This window comes from Alosa pseudoharengus, unplaced genomic scaffold (assembly GCF_046254945.1).
Source record: "Alosa pseudoharengus isolate Yale_2024_CS ecotype anadromous, Long Island Sound unplaced genomic scaffold, YU_APseudo_1.1 YU_APseudo_1.1_scf_17, whole genome shotgun sequence".
Classification (NCBI taxonomy): Eukaryota; Metazoa; Chordata; class Actinopteri; order Clupeiformes; family Clupeidae; genus Alosa; species Alosa pseudoharengus.
Window position 1 is genome coordinate 8,706,500 of NW_027468640.1, and position 22,620 is coordinate 8,729,119.

Genomic DNA, 22,620 nt, shown 5'->3' on the forward strand with positions numbered 1-22,620 from the left:
TGTCTGAAATCAGCTGATAGTACGAGGTAAGCATGTAGCCTACGTATAATAACAGTGTGGATAATTGAATATAATCAGATCAGATACAGTATATGCAGGGCAGACTGTAAAGCCCTGCTGAGTGCTCTGAAAATGAGAGCCAAAATTATTTTTTACAAACTTGTGAGGTCTGCTGTTCAGACCCTGAAGGAATTTATTTTCTGTTCATTGCTTTTTATGAGAGTGTTTCTGCTTACCGTATCTCAATAAGGAACATAAATCAAGAGCCTATGTTGAGTACAAATATGTCTTCTGAAGGCCTAAACAGACCCCAGCCAAAAACTCCAATAACATTTTTATCAACTTTCAGGAACAGCTATGACCAAGCAGGATCATCCAGACCAAACGTGACGATTGTGCTATATACTATTCCTATTTATGTACCAGCATGCAAAATTTGAGCCTGGGTAACATATGTACACCTGGTAATTTTTTTTCAGAATTTTGTAAGACCTAAGTGCGTGCGCCCTGGTTGAATTGACGTGGAATGACCCAATGGTAGTAACATATGAAATTGTAAATAGTTGTAAAGTTGCTTATGATGAAATGAGTAGTGAAGATGAATGGGAGCGGGAGGACCCTGAGGAGTTTCTCCAAGGCTGCTCTGGACTGAGGAGGATTCAGTCACACCACTCTGTAAGAGGACGCACACACACACACACACACAATTAGACTGAAGTGTGTAGTAGCCAGTGTGTATTCATTTGTATCAGAAGACCCCCCGCCACACACACACACACACACTCATGTCCATAATGAGCAAAGACTCACCCTCAGTGGTGCAGATGAAGTTGAGTTGGTCGGTCTTAGTCAGGTTGCTGACCCACTGCCCCCCTCCAGACTCCACTGCCCCCACTCTTTGTTGGAAGGACCCCACTTGGTCGTGCCCTTGGGTCCAGTTGCTGTAGCAGACGGTCTGTCCACAGACCCAGTACCAGCCCACGCCGTAGGAGTGGAGCAGGCCCACCCACACGTGAGCAGTGGAGGCTCCTTTAGCCCGCTCACTCACCCAGCGCTGGACCCGCTCGGACGTCACAGACACCAGGTCCACATGGTGCTCTCGGCAGTACTGCAGCGCCTCTCTCCAGGTCTTATTCTCACGGACCAGAACCAGCTTGTCTGGAGGGAAAAGATGAGAGATACAGTGAGAGATACAGTGAGAGATACAGTGAGAGAATACTGATTACTGCTCAGTGCTGGAGTCCTTCTGAGATTCTCATTTTATCTGCAGTATCTAAATGTGCTGAGTGGTGACAAGTGATAGAATGCTGGGTCTGCACACAATAACTTACTTAAGTGCTCTCATAAAATCCTATGTTAAAAGCTTCTGACATCCTCACACTCACACACCACACTCTTCCCCCTCTTCCCTCCTCCCACTCCACTTCTCTCTCTTATCTTCTCTATCCCTTCTTCTACCACTTCTCCTCCATACTTCTACTCAGGGGCGTAGCACCAAATTCTAGACTTGTAGTCAAGACCGCCTAAACCGAGACCAAGACACTACCAAGACCAGAGGGTATCAAGACCGAGACCAAGACGAGACCAAGGCCAAGACAGACTGAGTCAAGACCAAGACAAAGTTGAGACGAGACCGAGACCAAGACCGAGACCAAAAAAAAAAAAAAAACAGCTAGCGAGCTAGTGTTACCAAAGTCCTTTTAGGCATGTCCCTCCACTCGGCGGCCATATTGCAACGCTTTTTGGGTACTCATCGGGCATCCTATTCAGCAGAAATGCGCGTGCGCAAGGCTTCACCACACCAACCGTGCTCCAGTGTCGAGTTCACAACACATGATTGGCACAATGTCTGCACAACACAGCACATAATTGGCTCAAAGTAGTCAACTCACACCACATGATTCGCTCAATGTATACACATGTCGACATTTTGCCGAGGAAGGGTTGGGATATGTGTAGACAACGGCCATATTGGCGTTGCAAATTAGCCCCATGGATTTCTATGGAGCATTTTTTGAGTGCTGTGTCTCCACATTAGAAAGTCTCTGGTGTTACCATAACTTGCATCAATTGAATAAGAGCAGCATACTGGGGCAGGGTTCTCAAGTTTTGAGCTCAGCTTGGAGTGAGATTGGGGGGGGGGGGGGGGGGGGGGGGGTGCACTCACTCACTAATTATAAAAAAAATTGGAAAGAAGCATTAACCCTTTGAGACCTTGAATTTGTCATTGTAATCTATACATCCTATATCTTGTTTTTGTCTGGGAAAGTATAATGCATAGCCTATGTCTCTTATGTCAGCCTTATCAAGGGAAACCATTTGTTTTTTTATGTCACCAGGAAGCATGTCAGTAGAAATAACTTTTCATATTTAGGTGGGATAGATTGGAATCTTGAAATATAATAATCGTGACGCTGGGATATTCTATGGCTCACCAATTTACGAGATGTAGGCCTATATGTACTGAGTGAGACAAATATTTTATTTATTAGGCTAATTGCTTTATTCACTTGAGTAGCCTATATTGTCACTGAATCATTAGACTAAGCATGTGCATGCCGAAACCGAGGACAGCAAGTTCATTATACATTATGGTGGTTGGCAGGTCATTGTCTGCAGCAGTCCTGTATGTTTAGAAATAAATGTAGGCCTATGTGTAGCATTCTCGCTCAAATTGATAACACTCGTTAATAATAAGCTAATTTTCATTCATTGTTGACATGGTCCATGGAGGATCAGATGGGTGTCCCGGGACCTGATGAACACGGCGCTAAAAAGCACAAACGAGTGCGAAAGTTGCAGCCGTGACGACAGGGAAAGTGCAGGCAGCCACGAGAGTGATTGGTCGTGTAAAATGAACGTTGCTGATGTCTGGCTTACACAAAGCTATAACGACACAATCATTAGGTTTTCTTAATGACCGACAGTTTAGTTTAGTTTATAGATAAGAAATAATTTTGCCATAAAGTAGGCTAAGCCAAATGTTCGTGAAAAGGCTTGATGTACACACCCTGTAAAGTACCATAAGTAGGCTGGTTTACCAAATGACAGACAGTTGAATTTCTGAATAAAAAGAATGTTGGTGCAGTTTTGAAATCTTAAACGTGTAACCCCACACAAGCATAACGTGGTTGTAGGGAGGGGATGTGCTATTTTGGAATTTTACCCGGATACAACGAATAGCCTACTATTTTTTGATTGGATGTCGGTGGCTATTTATTTTTTTGATTTTGCTGGTGAGTGGTGCGCTAGTTCTGAACCCTGCGAGAAATCCTCTCGTATCCCTGCGCCTCCTCTAATAATTATGCAGATGCCTTGACATCCCTAGTAATATTTCTGCGTGAGAAATGCAAGGTGTGGTGTGTGAGCGTGTGAACTTGTTGAATTGCGTGTGTCTCACGCCCATTGCGTGAGACTTGAGAACCCTGCTGGGGTAAGAGGTTCAGTCCCAGTTTAAATTAAATTTAAGAAGGTATTATTTCAACTACAGACAGAACAATGCAGAGACAGAGCATGTCATGAATGTGTGTGACTGTGAGCTCACTCACTGTAAATGTTTTCGTAGACTGGGTGAGATAAACTATGTAGGCTATAGCAATTGCATGACAATGATGATAGAGAGAGACTTTGCAAAACTTGCATTTTGCAGAATGCTTCTTTCTTGCCCCTGGACTGCAAATTTCTTTATGTTCCGTGAATGCAAATTTAATGATGGCGGAATTCGCTGACATTATTATAACTAGGTCTGACTGAGACTGACAGCTACGACATAAACCTAACGTTTCGCGCTGGCTACACTTGCGTCTTTAGATTGGATGAGCGCCAGTTTCTTAATCACAACAAAATACATGTATGTCATTGATTGGTTGCATTTGAAAGGTTGCATTTGAAGGGCGTGAAAGGCGAAATAATTTAATGTTGCATTATCGAATGTTATGTTTTGTATCATGGACATATTTGTTGCAAATCTCCCGACCACTATGTCGACCCGAGACCGCAAGACCAAGACAATGAGACCAAGACAAGACCGAGGGATCCGAGACCAAGACAAGACCAAGACCAAAGACGGTCGAGACTGTGACAAGACCGAGACCACGTAAAAGTGGTCTCGAGACCGGTCTCGAGACCAAGACCGGTCTCGAGACATCCAACTCTACCAAATTCTGGGCCCTATGCACAAGTGGTGGCCATGGGCCCCCCCCCAAACCAACCAACCACCGGCATAGCATATTAGCAGGCAATTCCAATGTAGCCTTATGGATGTGACTGAACATGCTTAATATTTAAATATTCTGTGTAAAATTTCCTCAAATTTTATTTTTCATTTGCTTCATAAAAACATAAGAACATTTTATTTTTCTGATGGTTGTGGCAAAAAAATGGTCTATTCTAATTAGACTAGACTACAGTGAAAGACAGAGCATGACAGTGTTGCTAAATATACATTGCAGTATAGCCTTTCGTGTGATTTCATTTTAAACTATAGGCCTAGGCTCACCTTGTCTCAAGTCCACATCAGATGGTGAGAGGTCTGCTGCTGCTGCATCACCCTCTGTGACAGTTTCTGAAACTGAGTGTGATGCGTTTCACAAGTTAGCTTTGCTACTAATTTGACAGCCTTTCCTCATGAACCTATATAACATTGAGCCTACTAAGTTAAGCTATTAGCTCATAATAATTTTCGAATTAGTAGGCTATTGAAATGTTGTGGTAGGCTATAAATCAGGCATCATGTTATTTCTAATTTTGTGTTAATCCTGTTTTATCACTGATAATCGCGGATTCGCGGTGGTATTGAAGTGTTTTGTAACCTTCAGGAGTTCATTTCATTTGTAGACTATTGCTTTCACATTGGGCTCAGCTTTCTTGGGAAAGAAGGCTGTTAACACTTGTTTTCGCTCATTTTTTTTTTCTCCCTTTCTTGCCTCTCTTTTCTTTTCTGGGAACCGGATTTAGCTTTCTTAGACTTAGCATTGCCGCTTCGGCAGAATGAACGTTACTTCAAAAATGCGCCAAGCAGGGGAAGGCGGACTGAACCATTTCGTGCAAGGGAGAGGGTGCCTGCCCTCAAACAATGTTGGCTTGGACACAATTTAATACATCAATCAACTGATGCATTTACCCGAAATATTTGCATCTATATTAGTTAATAACATTTATTAAGATCTTTAAATTAAGGAAATTATTTACTATTAAGGAAAATAAAATTCAACTCCTTAGGGGCCCTCCCCCCACTTGGGGCCCGGGTAATTTATTCCCACTTGTCCCCCCACTACGACGCCCTTGCTTCTACTTGTACTTAATATGTAGGCACTCCTATCCTCTAGCACTAGTATTGACTGATACAGTGATAACTTCTATCTATAGTCTCCTCTGCACTGTAGTTAAATTATATTCTAACACTGTAGCCCTGTAGTTTGAAAGATTGAATCTTAAAATGTTAATAGCTTACATTTTATTCCATTGATGTAGTGTAGCTCTGTAGCTTAAAGGAGAATTCCGGTGTGATATTGACCTAAAGTGTGTTGAAACATGATACCGAGTGTGAACTTTAGGTCAATATCACACCGGAATTCTCCTTTAAACCTAAAAATGCTTAAATGTTAATAACCTAAATGTTATTCCATTGCTGTAAGTCACTTTGGACAAATGTGTTCGCCAAATGAATCAATTTATATAAATGTATGACAGAGACAGTACAGAGAGGACCACCATTAGGAGCTACATGTAGTACCACCATTACAGAGACAACACCATAATAGAGGGCACCACCATTAGGAGCTAGTACCACCATTACAGAGACAACATTATAATAGAGGACCACCATTAGGAGCTAGTACCACCATTACAGAGACAGTACCATCACAGAAAGGGCCACCATTAGGAGCTAGTACCACCATTACAGAGACAGTACCATCACAGAGAGGACCACCATTAGGAGCTAGTACCACCATTACAGAGACAGTACCATCACAGAGAGGACCACCATTAGGATCTAGTACCACCATTACAGAGACAGTACCATCACAGAGAGGACCACCATTTAGGGTTGCCACATGCACTGGATTTCCCGGGTTTGTTCCCCTTTTTGAGTGACTGTCCCGGATAATTAATAATATTTCCCGGCACACAAATTGTCCCGGTTTTTGGTGAAAATTACCTTCTGATTATAATTTCTGCTAGTTTCAAACGGTTTTGTTCTTGGTTGTGTTTATCATACATCAAATCCTGTATAGCCTACAGTACGTACGCAGACATAAAAGGCATGCTTTTTGTTGATTGGCAGCAAAAATAGAGTTTACATTATTACCTTGCAACTGCTACGCAACCTGTTAGTTAGTTACACGCGCCTGTCCTAGTTTCTCTGTAGGCTAACATAGAAAGGGACAGCAGCAGGGAAAGGAATCCAAAACGAGTGTGTGTGTCTGCGACAACCAGTGCATCAGGGCAAATATAGGTAAGAAACTATATGAAATGTTCCAACATTGTATTCACCACGCGCATCACACACAAGGGTAGTGATGGGGACGAGACCGCCTATGCCGAGTCCGAGTCAAGACCGAGTCTTTGAAGGGTCGAGACCGAGTCGAGACCGAGTCTGTTGGTTTCCAAATACAGTCGAGTCCGAGTCAAGACCGAGTCTTTGAGGAAGCAAGTCCGAGTCGAGACCGAGTCCTTTAGGAGTCGAGACCGAGTCGAGACCAAGACCATAAAAAAATGTCAGTTTTCATATTCATAATTTAATATCACCCCAGTTAATAATCAACAGTTAGGCCTACAGACTAAGCTAGATTGGGAATTGTTTAGAGGAGCAGTCTTAACGTCTTAATATGGACTATGCTGACCTACAGACACTCACCGGCAGCAGAGCCATAGAGATAAATAAACGGCTCTGACGGCAGTATCTTTGCATTGCACCATGGGATGTCATTTTTAAATAATTCCGGTCAACATTGCATTTTATTATTATTGTTGTTATGTGTTGTGTGTATTTTTTATATGAACATAAAAAATGCGTTGGTCTCGAGGACTCGGTCTGAAATTACGAGTCCTTCTCCACCCACTGTGGTCCGAGACCGAGTCAAGACCGAGTCTTTGAAGGAACGAGTCCGAGACGAGACCGAGAAAGCAGAAATTGGTCTCGAGACCGGTCTCGAGTACTACATCACTACACAAGGGCACCAAGGGACAGAGGGGGTACCAAAATTCTTCAGCCAACACTGATGCACTCTACAAGAAAGGACAAAGGCTGTACTTCCCGAGGAGGCTGCAGTCCTTCAATGTGTGCAGCAAGCTCCTCAGGATGTTCTATCAGTCTGTTGTGGCCAGCGCCCTCTTCTATGCAGTGGTATGCTGGAGAGGAAGCACAAAGAAGAAGGATGCTGGGCGACTTGACAGGCTGGTAAGGAAGGCTGGCTCTGTAGTGGGAGCTGAACTGGAGTGCATCACTTCAATATCTGACAAAAGGACCCTAAACAAACTGATCAACATCTTGGACAATGAATGTCATCCGTGTTTTTCCTATCTAATAAACGATACACGCATTTGTGTGCTCAACGTGAGAAATTGTCTCTTGCGATTTACAGCAATTTCCACACTGGTGACCCCGACGTTAGTCTGCTGGACGTATCCAGAGACACGACACGACCATGACCGCGAACGCTGTTACCCTCAAACTCCCCGAATTCTGGGAATCGTCGGCGTCGGCATGGTTTGCCCAGACTGAAGCGCAGTTCGCGTTGCGTGAGATCACCGCGGATACAACAAAGTACTACTACGTTGTGTCGGCTCTCGGAAATTCAACAGCATCCAGAGTGGTGAGTCTTCTTAAAAACCCTCCGGCAACTGAGAAGTATATAGCACTCAAAGCCCACCTGTTGAAAACTTTTGAACTGTCAGACGCTGAGAGACCCAGCAGGCTTTTCTCCCTTCAAGGACTGGGTGACAGCAAACCATCTGAGCTCATGGACCGTATGCTGGATCTCTTGGGTGAGCACAGACCCGATTTTCTTTTTATCCAACTTTTTCTGCGTCAGCTGCCTTCCCAAGTCAGGGCTGCACTAGCCAACACTACAATCACTGACTGTCGGAGGCTGGCTGAAGAGGCTGACAAATTCTTCCTGGCAAGTCAGGGACATTGTGTGGCCGCGCTTTTTCCCGCACACATCGCTCCTGAGACGCTGGAAGACTCCACACTCATGGCTGCAACCACTTCTCGTCGGCAGCAGTCTTCTGGCCCCCAACAGTCTTCAGGCTTGTGTTTTTCTCATGCCAAGTTTGGACCCAAGGCTAACAGATGTCGTTCGCCGTGCAGTTTCGGCGGGTCGGGAAATGCCAGGGCCGGCGCTCAGTAGTGGCCATGAGCGTCGGCCGCGTAGGAAGGCTGCTTTTCATCCGTGACAGCATCTCCGGACGACGTTTCCTGTGCGACACGGGAGCACAGAGGAGCGTCCTGCCTGCATCCCGTTTGGACATGGTGACTGACAGCCACGGCCCCCCTATGGAAGCTGCCAATGGTAGCCCCATCCGCACGTATGGAACGAGGTACGTTGAATTGTGTTTCGGAGGACAGCGGTTTGGCTGGGACTTTGTTACAGCAAAGGTTGCCGTTCCCCTCCTCGGAGCCGATTTTCTGTGTGCACATGGACTGTTGGTAGATGTTAAGAATCGCCGTTTGATTGACACCGTCACATTTTCTTCTTATACGTGCACGCTCAGCGGGACTGACTCCATACGACTGTCTAGCATGCTCTCAGCCTCAGATGACTTCCACCGTCTACTTGCTGAGTTCCCAGCGCTCACTCAGCCCACTTTCTCTGCATCCGCCGTGAAGCATGGTGTGGAGCACCATCTCGCCACTACTGGTCCACCCGTCTGCGCTCGCGCTCGGCGCCTCGACCCGACCAAGCTTGCCGTTGCAAAGGCTGAATTTGCAAACATGGAACGCCTGGGTATAGTCCGTCGGTCCGACAGCCCGTGGGCATCACCCCTCCACATCGTCCCCAAACAGGGCGGCGACAATGCAAGGCTTTTCGCACCTGTCCCTACTTCCCGCCACGGCCTCCCTCAGTCGCACATTCCCACTGGGCTTCAGACGGCTGATTATGTTTTCATTCGCCACGATGCCCACAGGGGACCGCTACGCCCGCCCTACGAGGGCCCATTCCGTGTTTTGGAGGCAGGAGACAAACATTTTGTGGTGGACATGGGCGGCAAACCGGAGCGACTCTCCATTGACCGCCTCAAACCGGCTCACTTGGATGTGGCCAGGCCCGTTGACCTGGCCCAGCCCCCAAGACGCCTCCAGCTCTGCCACCACCCCCTACTCCCCTCTCTCCCAAGCCTCCCACACGCCATGCCCCACACCCGTGTCATGACGGGACACCTGCCGCAGTTGGGTCTCATCGACCTCCGGTACAGCACAGCCGTTGTGGACGGTTAATACGCCCACCTCCCCGTTGACTGTTGATTTTACTTCTGACATGGTGAATTCTGGGGGGACGTGTGTAGTGAATGTGACCGGCATAATTCACCTTTGTTATTAAGTGTGGTTCTACACACCGTTCATATTAAACACAGCACTTTGTTCTGTCTGTAGTTACTTCATGTAAGTATAACTGTTCAGGGATCGCCGTCCCTTTAAATGTTATGAATGTGTGATGACGTGTAGCCCCATGCCTGTTTTGTTGCTGGACAGCGCCATTTTTGTTTTCAGTGTTTTTCCTATCTACACGCATTTGTGTGCTCAACGTGAGAAATTGACTCTTGCGACTTACTGCAATTTCCACAACGATGTCAAAATGCACCAACTTCGTGTTACATGCAAGGAGGATCATGCAGCAGCATCTAACTTGAATGTTACTCTAATTAATTGGGAAACGCATCTTGAGTGCGCACCAGAGAGAGAGGTAGACTAGCAGGTTCCAGGTGTCATTGTTGATACACCCTTTTAATATATGAAACTTATAACTGCTTGTAACAACTTAATATTATACATAGTATTGTTAATATTGTAGCGATCTCACCCTCAGACAAGATTCACCTTTGGCCAGGACGGCCATTTATTGGAACAGGAAGACTCAAACACAATCAGACATACTAGGATAACTACATAGGGCAACACAGGGGTAGTCCCAGCCGCACATGCAACACACAATAAGGGTTTACCACACACATCTACACGAGGATAAACACATGAGGTACTACTAAACTAAAGAGACTAACACGCTAACAACTACACAACATGGTAAACGCAACTACAACTATTATACACATTCTAGCATTCACTCGCACTGCATTCTGGGAGACACTCATTCAACGTTAGACATGTACATCCACCGACGCTACATAACCCCCTCCCGAGCCATTGTCGTCCCCACCAATGACAGCTCAGCTCACCGCTCGCGGCTGCGTCGGTGTCAGTCCCAGTGCTTAGTCCAAGTGACTGGAAAGCCTCTGGCTGCAAATGGAGAGTCCAAGGCGGCCGGAGCTTCTCTGTAGACGTAGGATCCCCAGGCTGTCGGTGGCCCACTCTTGGCCACTACGACCCCAGGCGATCAGTCTTTGGAGCAGCTCCCGTAGAAAGGCCCGGCATTCTCCAACGATAACCCCTGGAAGGGCTCTCGGCTGCCTCTGTCACGTCAGTTCTCCCCCGAATAAGCACCAGAACCGGCCAGACGTGGGTCGTGGTGTCGCTTGGGCCCTCGGTCTCCTGCCGTGCAGCTGCGCTACCTCAAACAGCAGCAAACAGTCCCACTGCAAGCTGAACCCCCGGATACGCTGGAACCCCTGGACGTTCGGTAGCCCCTTCTGGCTACTGTGACAGCTCGTGGCCGTTGCCACCTGTCCACAGTGTGCCGATCTCCAGGCGGTCAGCAGTCCACGTCGAGGTCCCTCCTCGCGCTGCCCTCTTGTAGAACTTTTGTCGTCTGTCTCTCGAGCACAACGATGCTCCACTGTGGCGGGAAATGGAGACCCCGACCCTCCCAGCAGGCTCGGGACACACAGGAACTCACACACAAAACGTGAAAAACATTGCGCAGACTTGCGTCAACCGGAACGTGCGCACTTCAAATCTCAACAGTCCACAAAACGATAGCTCCCAAGGCTCTACAGGTCGACGTTACCCTCTTGGTCACTAGCTGGAGCACCGCAAACTCCCGAACTGGCAGCTATGACTCCATCACACTCTCGACCGGCAGCTGACGATCTGGAAGTTCTTCAGTAGCTGGCGATGTAAACCCGGCCGCTGTGGTTGTGTTCCAAGGTCGTCAGAGAGTTTGCGCTCTCTATGGATGAGATCCTCGGATGACGGCAGCATCGACATCGGCGTCGAGCCGGGATCTTCTTGCCAGCCGCGGACACTTCCGCGACATCAGCCGGGGCCGCTTCCTCCAGCGCTGGCAGCTCTCGTCGGCTGTGCAGGGCTGGTCCCGCTGGTCGCCTGCACAGGTCCCGCGCCGGGCCGGAAGGTCCTCCATCCTCCGCAGTGCTCAGCGAGCTAGCTAGTCCTTAAAAGGACCATTGGAACATCTGCTGAGGTTCGCTGCCCTCTTGCTGGTCTGGGCTTCGGCCTTCTTCTCCATCTTGATCTGGCGTAGATCTTCGCGGGAGGGGCCCATCCCACTTCTGACACCAATGTAGCGATCTCACCCTCAGACAAGATTCACCTTTGGCCAGGACGGCCATTTATTGGAACAGGAAGACTCAAATACAATCAGACATACTGGGATAACTACATAGGGCAACACAGGGGTAGTCTTAGCCGCACATGCAACACACAATAAGGGTTTCAACACGAGGATAAACACATGAGGTACAACTAAAGAGACTAACATGGTAAACGCAACTACAACTATTATAATCGACATTACACCTTATAGCATTCACTCGCACTGCATTCTGGGAGACACTCATTCAACGTTAGACATGTACATCCACCGACGCTACAATATTGTGTTATCAATGTGGCACAAACAAACAAGGCTAGAGTTTATGGATTAGCCTTATTTCTTACAAGAGCTGGTGAAAGGGTTTTATGAGAAAGCTTAGACTGAGCGACCTTAAAGTGACAATGCACCATATAGCCTAAGTTCAACAGCATACAATTAGCAGCATTTCTTAATGTTTCTAACGTCATAATTAATAATTTTATATATATCCCGGATTTTCACAAATCAAATGTGGCAACCCTACAACCATTAGTAGCTAGTACCACCAGAGGACCACCATTAGGAGCTTGTACCACCATTAACAGCAATTACCACCATCACAGAGAGGACCACCTTTAGCAGCTAGTAGCACCACTACAAAGACAGCGCCATCACAGAGAGGACCACCATTAGGAGCTAGTACCACCATTACAGAGACAGTGCCATCACAGAGAGGACCACCATTAGCTAGTACCACCATTATAGATAGATAGTGATAGTATATTTTTACTACCATATTTCTCTTAAGACTCAATCAGGACGATGCAAGATCAGGATCCAGGCTTTTATTCTTTTCAATGAGGGGTCAGTGGCCCTCAAGGGAGAAAAGTACATGTTTGTTTCACCCCATCATGGATTTCACCAGATTCTCAGTATTCTCTGACTTCTCTGACTATACAGAAACAGTCTACCATATTTAAAGTTACACACAAAGAGAAGGAGTGACCTCTAGGTCCAACCCAGTTTGAATATGCAATAGAAAGGGAGGATGAGGATTGATTAGGCCTTCATCAGGTCTGGTCAGCTTCTATTGTCTTTTAATTAAAACTACCCCCTTTCCTGGGAAGTTCCTCAGAGGCATGCTGTTCTACAAACATTAACATTTCACACCTGGTGATAGGCAAAAGGCCTCTAGACAAGCTTTCATTATATTCAAGGATAAACAAAGGATGCTTGCATACAGACCAGAGACACACACAGGATACACATGGGTACAAAAATCACAGATGACCATAAGAAGTACGCAGTATGTACATTTACAGAAATGAGGCTGATTCACAACACTTTCAATAGATAGATAGATAGATCAGTGGCGGAGCTAGGGGGTGGCTTACGGGGCTTAAGCCCCGAATCTTTTTTCAAAAGCCCCGAATCTTTTTTTAGTCTTTTAAATTCCTGGCAACTCTTATTTCCAAAATAACTTCCCCTCGGTTTCTCTATAAATGTCACCAAATGCTCTATTACTGAGGAAATATATCCCTTATTTTCAAAGCCCAATATTGAAAAATAATATGATTTGCTACACGATCTATGCCAGCTCTCTGGGCTATCCGCTATGGTTAGATTGATTTGTTTAGATCCAGTGAAAATGCTGCCTTGACAACGCTACGTCATGGCTTCGGTGTTCTAAAAAGCCTCTGTCAGAAGTCTGTCACTTTTACAGTCTGTGATAAAACACTTTGTTATGGTTATGGTTATGGTTATGGATTTAGCAGACGCCTTTGTCCAAAGCGACATATAAATACAAAACAACATAATAATATTTAAAAATGAACAGGGAACAGATTAAAATCTAGGTCAAATATAGTAAGGAGAATAGTTGTAGTACACAATAATATCAATTCAATCAATAGCCTAATGAAAAAGCAATATAAAAAAGGGGAAAGGCAATAATAAAACAATAATGTCAATTCAATCAATAATATAAAAACAATAACATGCTAAGACTACATTAAGGAGAATATCAATAATAAACAATAATGTCAAATTAATTAACAGCCCAATTAAAATAAAACAACATTATATAAACCATAACACATAAGCGCTTAAACAACTAAGTATATGTTGAATAGGAATGTCTTTAGACCCCTCTTAAACGACCCAAAACTACCACAGGAACGGAGACCACTGGGCAGTTCATTCCACCAACATGGAACCACTGAAGAAAAGAGTCTGGAATTAGACCCAGTTTTTATGACTGGTCGACACAACATACGCTCACCAGAAGACCGCAGTGGGCGGTTGGGGATGTAAGGCTTGATTATTGAATTAAAATAACTAGGAGCAGATCTAGTTAGTGTCCTATAGGCCAAAGTGAGAGATTTAAATTTAATTCTGGCTACTATAGGGAGCCAATGGAGAGTAACTAGGAGAGGAGTTACATGTGTCCTCTTTGGCTGATTGAAGACCAGGCGTGCTCCAGCATTTTGAATCAGCTGTAATGATCTTGTTACACAAGCGGGTAAGCCAGCTAATAGTGAATTACAATAGTCCAGCTTAGAGATGACCATGGTCTGAACAAGAAGTTGTGTGGAATCTTGTGTCAGATAAGGTCTGATCTTCCTAATGTTGTAAAGCATAAACCGGCATGATTTTGCAATAGAAGCTATATGCTCAGAGAAGTTAAGTCGGTCATCAATTACAACGCCCAAGTTTCGTGCCGATCTAGTTGGGGTCAGTGAAGTTGAGTCAAGCTGGATGTTAATCTGTTGGGGAATAGCTGTTTTAGCTGGAAACACCAAAAACTCTGTTTTTGAGAGATTAAGCTGAAGGTGGCGATCTTTCATCCAGGCTGAAATATCCTTAAGGCATGCAGAAATCCGGTGGGAAACACTAGAGTCATCGGGTGGGAAAGACAGGTAAAGTTGAGTGTCGTCTGCATAACAGTGATAGTCAAATCCATGGGAGCGAATGGTATCACCTAAGGAAGTGGTGTAAATAGAGAAAAGCAAGGGTCCTAATACTGATCCCTGAGGCACACCTGTGGTGAGGGCATGAGACTTAGATACTTGTCCCTGCCAAGACACATTGAAAGAACGCCCTTTAAGGTAAGATTCAAACCAGTCAAGAGCTTTTCCAGAAATTCCCAGTTCAGATAGTATAGATAGGAGAATGTCATGGTTAACAGTATCAAAGGCTGCAGATAAATCTAGTAGAATTAATACTGATGACTGAGCAGAGGACTTAGCTTCTCTCAATGCTTCAGTCACAGACAGAAGAGCAGTTTCAGTAGAATGACCACTCTTGAAACCAGACTGCATAGGGTCTAGTAGATTATTCTGATGAAGAAAGTCACAAACTTGCTTGAAGACCACTTTCTCCAAAACCTTTGACAAGAAAGGAAGAAGGGAGACAGGTCTGTAGTTCTTCACCTCAGTTGGATTAAGTGTACTTTTCTTTAGCAGAGGTGTAACCCTAGCCTGTTTAAAAGAATAAGGAACTATTCCAGAACTGAGTGAAGCATTAAATACATGTGTGACTGCTGGTAGAACAGCGGGTGAGATAGACTGTAGAAGAGTGGACAGGGAAAGGATCTAATGGGCATGTTGTTGGACGACATCGCTGAAGCAATTGAGAGACTGCTTCCTCATCAAGAGGAGAAAAAGAGTCAAATGATGGGGTCATACTAACACAAGGCAAAGCCCTCCTTATAGGAGCATCAAACTGAGCACTTATTTTAGCAACTTTTTCAGTGAAAAATGTTGCAAAGTCATTTGCTGACAGTGAAGTAGTTGATGGTTTGATGGACTTTGTGTACATGTTGTTGAAACGTTATGGATATTAGAAAGTTTTTCAAAAGACCACCCAGCTCCGTTCAAGCAACAGCATCGCCCAGTGAACTGACGGATGGTGTTGTTTCAGGTTGGTGATTTCACGTTAAGAGCTTTCAGTCAGTTAGGCAGGCTAACGTTAGGCTACTTGGCTAGCAGCTAGCTCCCTAAATGCTTAACGTTAACGTTAAATGTCCTCGTTTGTCGGCGGAAAAGGCAAATTCAGTACTCTCATAGGCTAGCTAAGCCTACTGCAGAATAAGAAATTCCAGCTCCCAAAACAAAGTGATCCTCGTCTTGTAATAAATTAGGCTACACTGTTTTGAAATGTCAGAAAAACCCATTTATCTGCCCAACAGTTATCTGCCCATGTCAACTTTTCAGTGTCATATGTTGCACAAAAGAATGTTAACTGTTAGCCTACCTTAAAACCTTGTTGATATCCTATCCACCACCACAGATCTTATAATCCAAGAGTCCACATAAATATAAAAGTCATGTTATGTTGTTTTGGCTGCCTAACTAATTATTAACTAAAAAAAAAACATTACAATGATATATTGAGAGGAAAGGGCCCTTTCCATAAGTGTGTTAATCAAGCACCTTGCAGTCTGCATTCATAATAGGTGCTTGATTTTATGCACCTGTGTAAAGGGACCTGATGAAACCTATGAATAATCTTGCTAAATTACAAATTAATATAATTTAGAAACGCCTATGTCAAGATGATAATGCATTCCTTCTAAAATACCCTTGTATCATGATGACTGGCCATACTGTAATTATATCATAATATTATGTATATTATAGTATAAGATATTCTATATATTTGTCACACAGATGAGATCAGGGAAGAGGAAGAAGGAGAATAGCAATAATAAACAATAATGTCATATCAAACAATAGCCTAATGAAAATAAACAAATACTATAATATACAAACCATAAGAAACGCTGAATTAACTAAGTACATGCTAAACAGATATGAACAAATATTGCCTCTTGAAAGACCCAAAACTATAATTTTACACAGTGTAGTGCCAGTCAGATACCTTGAATCTGTTGACTGTTAGTTTCACATTTTTTAAGTCTCAATGTGTCCATTAGTTTACACAAAATTCACTAGAAGTCATTATTTAAGGGGTTATTTTTAAAAAAAAATTAAATGGGCTAAGCCCCGAATGTTTACAATGTCTGGCTCCGCCCCTGAGATAGATTACTTTATTCATCCCCAAAGGGAAATTATGGTGTTACAGCAGCAATAAATAATAAACATATATCACACATAAACATACATACAAGTTAAAAAAGAAATACAATTGGATATAGTCTCTGTTAAAGAGGTTGTAAACTAAATTGACTCTCGGCATAAGATTTTCTCTCACGGCACAAAGGGGAGTTGTTGTAAATAGTTATGGCAGTGGGCAGGAATGATTTTCTATAACGCTCCTTGCTACAGCGCAGTTGGAGCAACCTCCAGCTGAAAACACTCTGTTGTTTGACTAGTAGTTCATTCAGTGGATGTGAGGTGTTGTCCATAATGTTAAGGAGCTTTTGCAACATCCTTCTCTAAACAACTAACTCTAGGGGTTCAAGTGTACTTCCAATTACAGAGCCAGCTCTTTTAATCAACTTGTTGAGTTTTTTGGTGTCATTTGCCCTGATACTGGTACCCCAGCAGATGGCTGCAAAGAAAATGGTACTAGAAACAGCAGACTGGTAAAACATGTTCAACATTCTGCTGCACACATTAAAAGACCTAAGCTTCCTCAAGAAGTATAGTCTGCTCTGTCCCTTCCTATAAACAGCCTCAGTTATCCAGATGTACACCCAGATATTTGTAGTTTTCCACTACCTCCACCTCTTCCCCCATGATGGAGATAGTGTTCAACTTTGTCCTAGCCCTCCTAAAGTCTACTACCATAGAGACAGTACCATCACAGAGAGGACCACCATAGGAGCTAGTACCACCATTAGGAGCTAGTTCCACAATTAGGAGCTAGTACCACCATTAGGAGATAGTACCACCATTAGGAGCTAGTTCCACCATTAGAAGCTAGTTCCACCATTAGGAGCTAGTACCACCATTACGGCCGCTCCTCCATCAGCACATCATCTCATGATCTTCAGCAGCTCATGATGATGTTGTCTGTGACTTAATTTCCATTCCAAGCAGAGAAAATGGACAGTGACTTACCTTTATAGCAAATGAAGTGACTACGATGGTCACAGCCTCTATCATTCCAAGCACCGGAGGGATTCAGAATTTCAGTACAGAATTCCTTCCCATCACCATTATTGGGTTCTCTAATGTTCCAGTTGCGGAATGAGGAGTTGCTGCCATCTGACCACTCCCAGGCATCTCTGAACAGGCCGATCCAGGCAGCTCCATTTCCATTGTTATTACCTCCATGACTCCCTCCTCTAACTTTGTCTATCTGGTCGTTCTCTGTCGGATTCCTCACACTGGCCAGGTCTGTGTGGTTCTCTCTGCAGTATCTCTGAGCATCTGTCCAGTTCTTCTTCTCAGGAACCAGCACATAGGGATGTGTGGAGTTTCTCCCTATGGTATTGCATGGGTCATGGTTAACTGAGAATCAGCACAGCTTTACAGACTGAACTAGAGTGAGTGAGACAAATTGTTTAGTTGTACAGTGTGGCTGCCTGTATTCATGAATGAATCTGAACTGATGTCAGTGTACATGATTACACATTGATTTGTAGATCTGCAGTTTGGATGCATGTGTTGCTGAGTGAATGAATAACCTTGTTCTGAATGAAAGAAGTTGGCTTCTCACCGTCATAGCAGATGAAGGGAAGGCGCTCAATACACTCGTTATCATCCCATTTTCCATTTGCATGTTTCATAGCCACACACTCTTCAGCACCTCCATTGGGTTGGCCTGGATTCCAGTTCCTGAACTCTGATTCATTCTCTCTGTAAAACTCCCTGTCAGCCAGAGACCACTGCCACTTACTACTGTTTCCATGCTTCAGCCCAATCCAAGCATTTCCAACACCTGCTTCATGTATCATGCTCTTCACCTTCTCCATCTCTGTCATGTCGTCTATGGTGGCGAGGTCAGTGAACTCCTCTCTGCAGTACTGCTGAGCTTCTGTCCAGTTCTTCTGTTCCTTCACCACATGGAACTGACGTGGCACAGAGGAGGAGAGACTGCCCAGACCTGAGAGGAGAGAGGAGCATACACACACACACACACACACACACACACACACACTGATTTTTTACAGTGAATAAAAGACACTCCGCTGATAATCCCAACAGATCACAATTTACATCATAATAACATGTAAACACACAAACAATGTGCTTAAATACAGCTTAGAGTCAGGCCATACTGCTAGTCCTCCTGTGTTATCCTTACATTTTGCCACATTCTAGCCATCTACATTTCTGCCATTCTTTTGCCACAGAATACTGTATGCCATGTTTCAGTCATGTGTTTATTATGTTGACATTATGACGACAGCGCTGCAACGTCAAAGTCCGGAATCAGTCAGTATGTCAGTCAGGGATGTACAGGACTGGGCGGTGGTCATATTTTGTACCACTATACGGTACATCTAGTTTCTTTACATAATGTGTAATTCTGGCAGGAAATGCATAGCGGTAAATAATATGACCACCGCTCATCCCTGCATGATAAATAAAAAAAAAAATCACCCTTCTCAATTTCATCTCTACATATCTACCCTTACATTCTGTACCCTTGGTTGCGCAATGATTGTTGAAACTCAACATGTGTGTGTGTGTGTATGCATGCGTATGCATGTGTGTGTATGTGTATGTGTATGTGTGAGAGAGAGAGTGGTGGTGTATGAGTGTGTGTGTGTGAGAGTGGTTGTCATTTCCTCTGTTGGCCTGTAGATGGTGGTGTGGAGCCAGTTGTTTTGACCATTTGACATCATAACTCATATCAAATATAAATTGCAGTGCCCCCCCTCCCATTAATAGAATTTCATGAAACTTAAAGTGCATCAAGAGGAATCAAAAAGCACACACAAACCATAACTATAGAGAACTAAGAGAATGAATCAGTTAATCTGTTCACTTAATTCGTTTTTTCAATTGCTAACAAGCGCTTACCCATACTTCAGATACTTTTTCTAAACTCTTAACACAGACTCACACCTACAAAACACAATTGGCCAAATGGATCATTTTCTTTTCAAAAACACATTTAGTCAAATATATACTAACACATAATTCTCTGCACACACTAACTTTACCAAAACACTGGAAATCTGACTCAAAATGAAATTATTCTGTCAAAGAATAACACTTGTTTTCACTTCACAAGGTACATGCAGACAATCAAAGTACACCAGGTTTCAAAATACTGGCTATTGTTGACATTACAAAAACGGCATGGACTTTTATGTTTCAGTTTTACAGGTACAAAACGGTGGATTGCATGTTTTGCATGCAAATATTTGCATGCAAAACATGCAATCCACAGTTTTTACACTAAATTTCTTGGTTGGGAACTGTATGTCCACATGTAATATTCACATTCAAAAGCATTCCAGTAAAAAGCAAATCAGATTTTTTTCATTTAGTAGAAATACTGTTTACAGTATAATAGAACAGAAAAAGTTTTACAGTATTGCTTACAGTGAACAAAATATCCATGAAACACACAAGAGTATTCTGAACAAAAAAACAACAGCAAAAAGCCCAGATAAAAAGGGGGGGGGGGGACTAAAAAAAGCACAAAATTACTGTATCTAATCTCTGCGATCTTCAGGGATAGGCCACATGTTTTCATCAACATCACATCTGATATTTCTGTATCCAAAGCAATGCACCTGGCATAAAACCACTTGATAGCAGAAGTAGAGCAGAAGCAGAGGTTTTTATACTGTATCTAAGGTTTGGAAAATTGTTTTTGTTATTGTGGGATGTTGTGTGTTAACATTTGTAAATACTGCAAGAACATTGTTTGTTAAGAAAATGTAAGCATTGTGGAAATGTGTTCACTGACTGCATAGTGCGTGAAAACGACATGAAATGTGTGAATGGTATGGCCACAAAAGACTGATCCTGTGCTAATTGTGTTTAGAGTTTTGAAAATATGACAACTGGTTAGACAAACGCTTGTTAGCGACTGAAAACTGTAATTAAGGGCAAGGTGAACTGGTGAGTCCCAACCCTATCACAAGAAGGAATATTACAAGAATAATATCACAAGAAGAATAGAATATTACTGTAGGTGACTATGACAACTTAGCGCTAACGGATGGTCGACACAGCAGACGCTCATCAGAGGAGCGCAAACAAAACAAAACATACAAGTTGAGAGCACACGACACTTTATGAGAATTTCTAATGTATTTTTTTTTAATCAATAGCTAGGTTGGTTGGATTTTCCTAACCTGGGAGTACTCTTACGAACCTTTGGCAAATTTGGGATTTGCTCTGCAGGTTCATCTGGCCAAGAGGCCATTGAAGCCCATTTCCAATGTCCTAAAATACGTGCATGCAAATACTGTCACTAATCTGGCATGGATGTGTTTTTTTTTGGAATTTAGTAAACAACTGTGTACAAGATTGCTGCACTTCTGGTAAGAGTTTAATGCACCAATTTAAGTTGAACTTCACTGCTAGTTAAGCCGTAGTCATGCTGGAAGTCGTTAGTCAATGAACCTTTGCCAGACCAAACACAAACAGCACAGCACAAACACTCATATCACAGGGCCTTCTCAGCACAAAACACCCAAATATACACATACGCGCATGTACTGTACCTAGGAAGAGCAGGAGGAAGCATCCCCAGTGAGCCATGACTGGAACAAAACGGAAAAACAATCATTTCACTCTGACTCTAACAATTTCACTGTTCACGTGATCTACTGAAATGAGTTATCGTTGCTGAACTGGTGATATTCTCATTATTACATCATAATCATAACCATGGAATTCTGAAAGAACAACGGAATTACAATATCACTTGAATACCTGAATTAAAATTTTCAGATATTGTATGATTATTTTTTACATTATTGAAGTCTGAATATCTATGCAAAAGACACACAGCCAGGTTGCGTTTGGGTAATTTATAACCTATATTCATAAAAGACTGTAAAGGGTCCAATGCGCATCTCCGGAGCATGACCTACCTGTGTGATGTCGTCTCTGCTGGACTCTGCTGCCTTCTGCCCCGTGTCCACCCCGTTCCTTCCTGTTAATGCCCCGCTTTTTTCCCGGGGTTTCCCCCAAACTGCCCCAGTCAGATATCACATAAAGCGCTCTCTTGTCACAGACAGTTGTTTACCCAGAGCAGAATTTCCTCCACTTCACACAGACATTTGCATTTAGAGTGTGAGATGACTGCAGTGATCCTGTATGTATGTAAGTTAAAGTTGTGAAGCTGCATCCAGTGAAGAAACACTAAGACTTTGATAAAGCCCAGGAGATGTGGACTTGATGCATCCAGTGAAGTGCTGAAGCCCAGGAGATATGATAGATAGATAGAGATACTTTTATTGATCCCCAAGGGGTCAAAAGGGGAAATTTGTGCTCTGCATTTTACACATCCGGGGGTAGTGTTCAACACACAGTGTACACCCATTCAAACAGACACACACACACACACACACTCAGAGCAGTGGGCACACCAGGAGCACTCTTGATCCAGCGTCCGGGGAGCAGTTGGGGGTTAGGTGCCTTGCTCAAGGGCACCTCATGCGTGGATTTGGATGTGGGAGAGCGCTGTTCAGTCACTGCCCCCACCCACATGTTTCCTACCAGTCGGGGATCAAACCGGCCACCCTTCAGTCACAAGTCCGATTCCCTTACCGTACAATGGATGTGATGTAAGAGTTATGAGATATGAAATTAGTGTTCTGTCTCTTCTGCAGTATTTGCATAGAGACATGCGCCAGAGGCAGATGCCAACAGCAGAAGTTCTGTTCACAAAACAAGCCCAAAATGTATAACCAAATTATGTGCAAATGCACCAACATTCACATGCGCACGCACACACAGTTCTCACACTCACCTGTGCACATCATGCTGATCAAAGTATGTTTGTTAAGAGTTATCATAGTAGCTCATTTGTACATTTTACATATCAAATTAGAAAACCTAATCAAGCCTACACGCCGCTCAGCTGCTAG

General features: G+C 43.7%; 1 protein-coding gene and 1 long non-coding RNA gene across 2 annotated transcripts in view; both read right to left on the reverse strand.

Moving 5' to 3' along the window:
• LOC143127196 (C-type mannose receptor 2-like) overlaps positions 1 to 21,701 on the reverse strand; it is a 110,768-nt gene extending 89,067 nt beyond the window's left edge. Inside the window, exons 1-4 of the mRNA XM_076288531.1 lie at positions 21,622 to 21,701; positions 21,250 to 21,288; positions 18,279 to 18,665; positions 17,678 to 18,043 (exon numbers count right to left, since the gene is read on the reverse strand). Coding sequence (XP_076144646.1) covers positions 17,678 to 18,043; positions 18,279 to 18,665; positions 21,250 to 21,286 — 790 coding nt within the window. The 5' untranslated portion in view covers positions 21,287 to 21,288; positions 21,622 to 21,701. The remainder of the gene's footprint in view (positions 1 to 17,677; positions 18,044 to 18,278; positions 18,666 to 21,249; positions 21,289 to 21,621) is intronic.
• LOC143127197 (uncharacterized) lies at positions 135 to 4,798 on the reverse strand. The gene is made up of 3 exons (XR_012987543.1): positions 4,499 to 4,798; positions 811 to 1,158; positions 135 to 673 (listed from the first exon to the last, which is right to left on the reverse strand). It is a non-coding gene; the product is annotated as an uncharacterized LOC143127197 (long non-coding RNA).
• Positions 21,702 to 22,620: the final 919 nt, after the last annotated feature.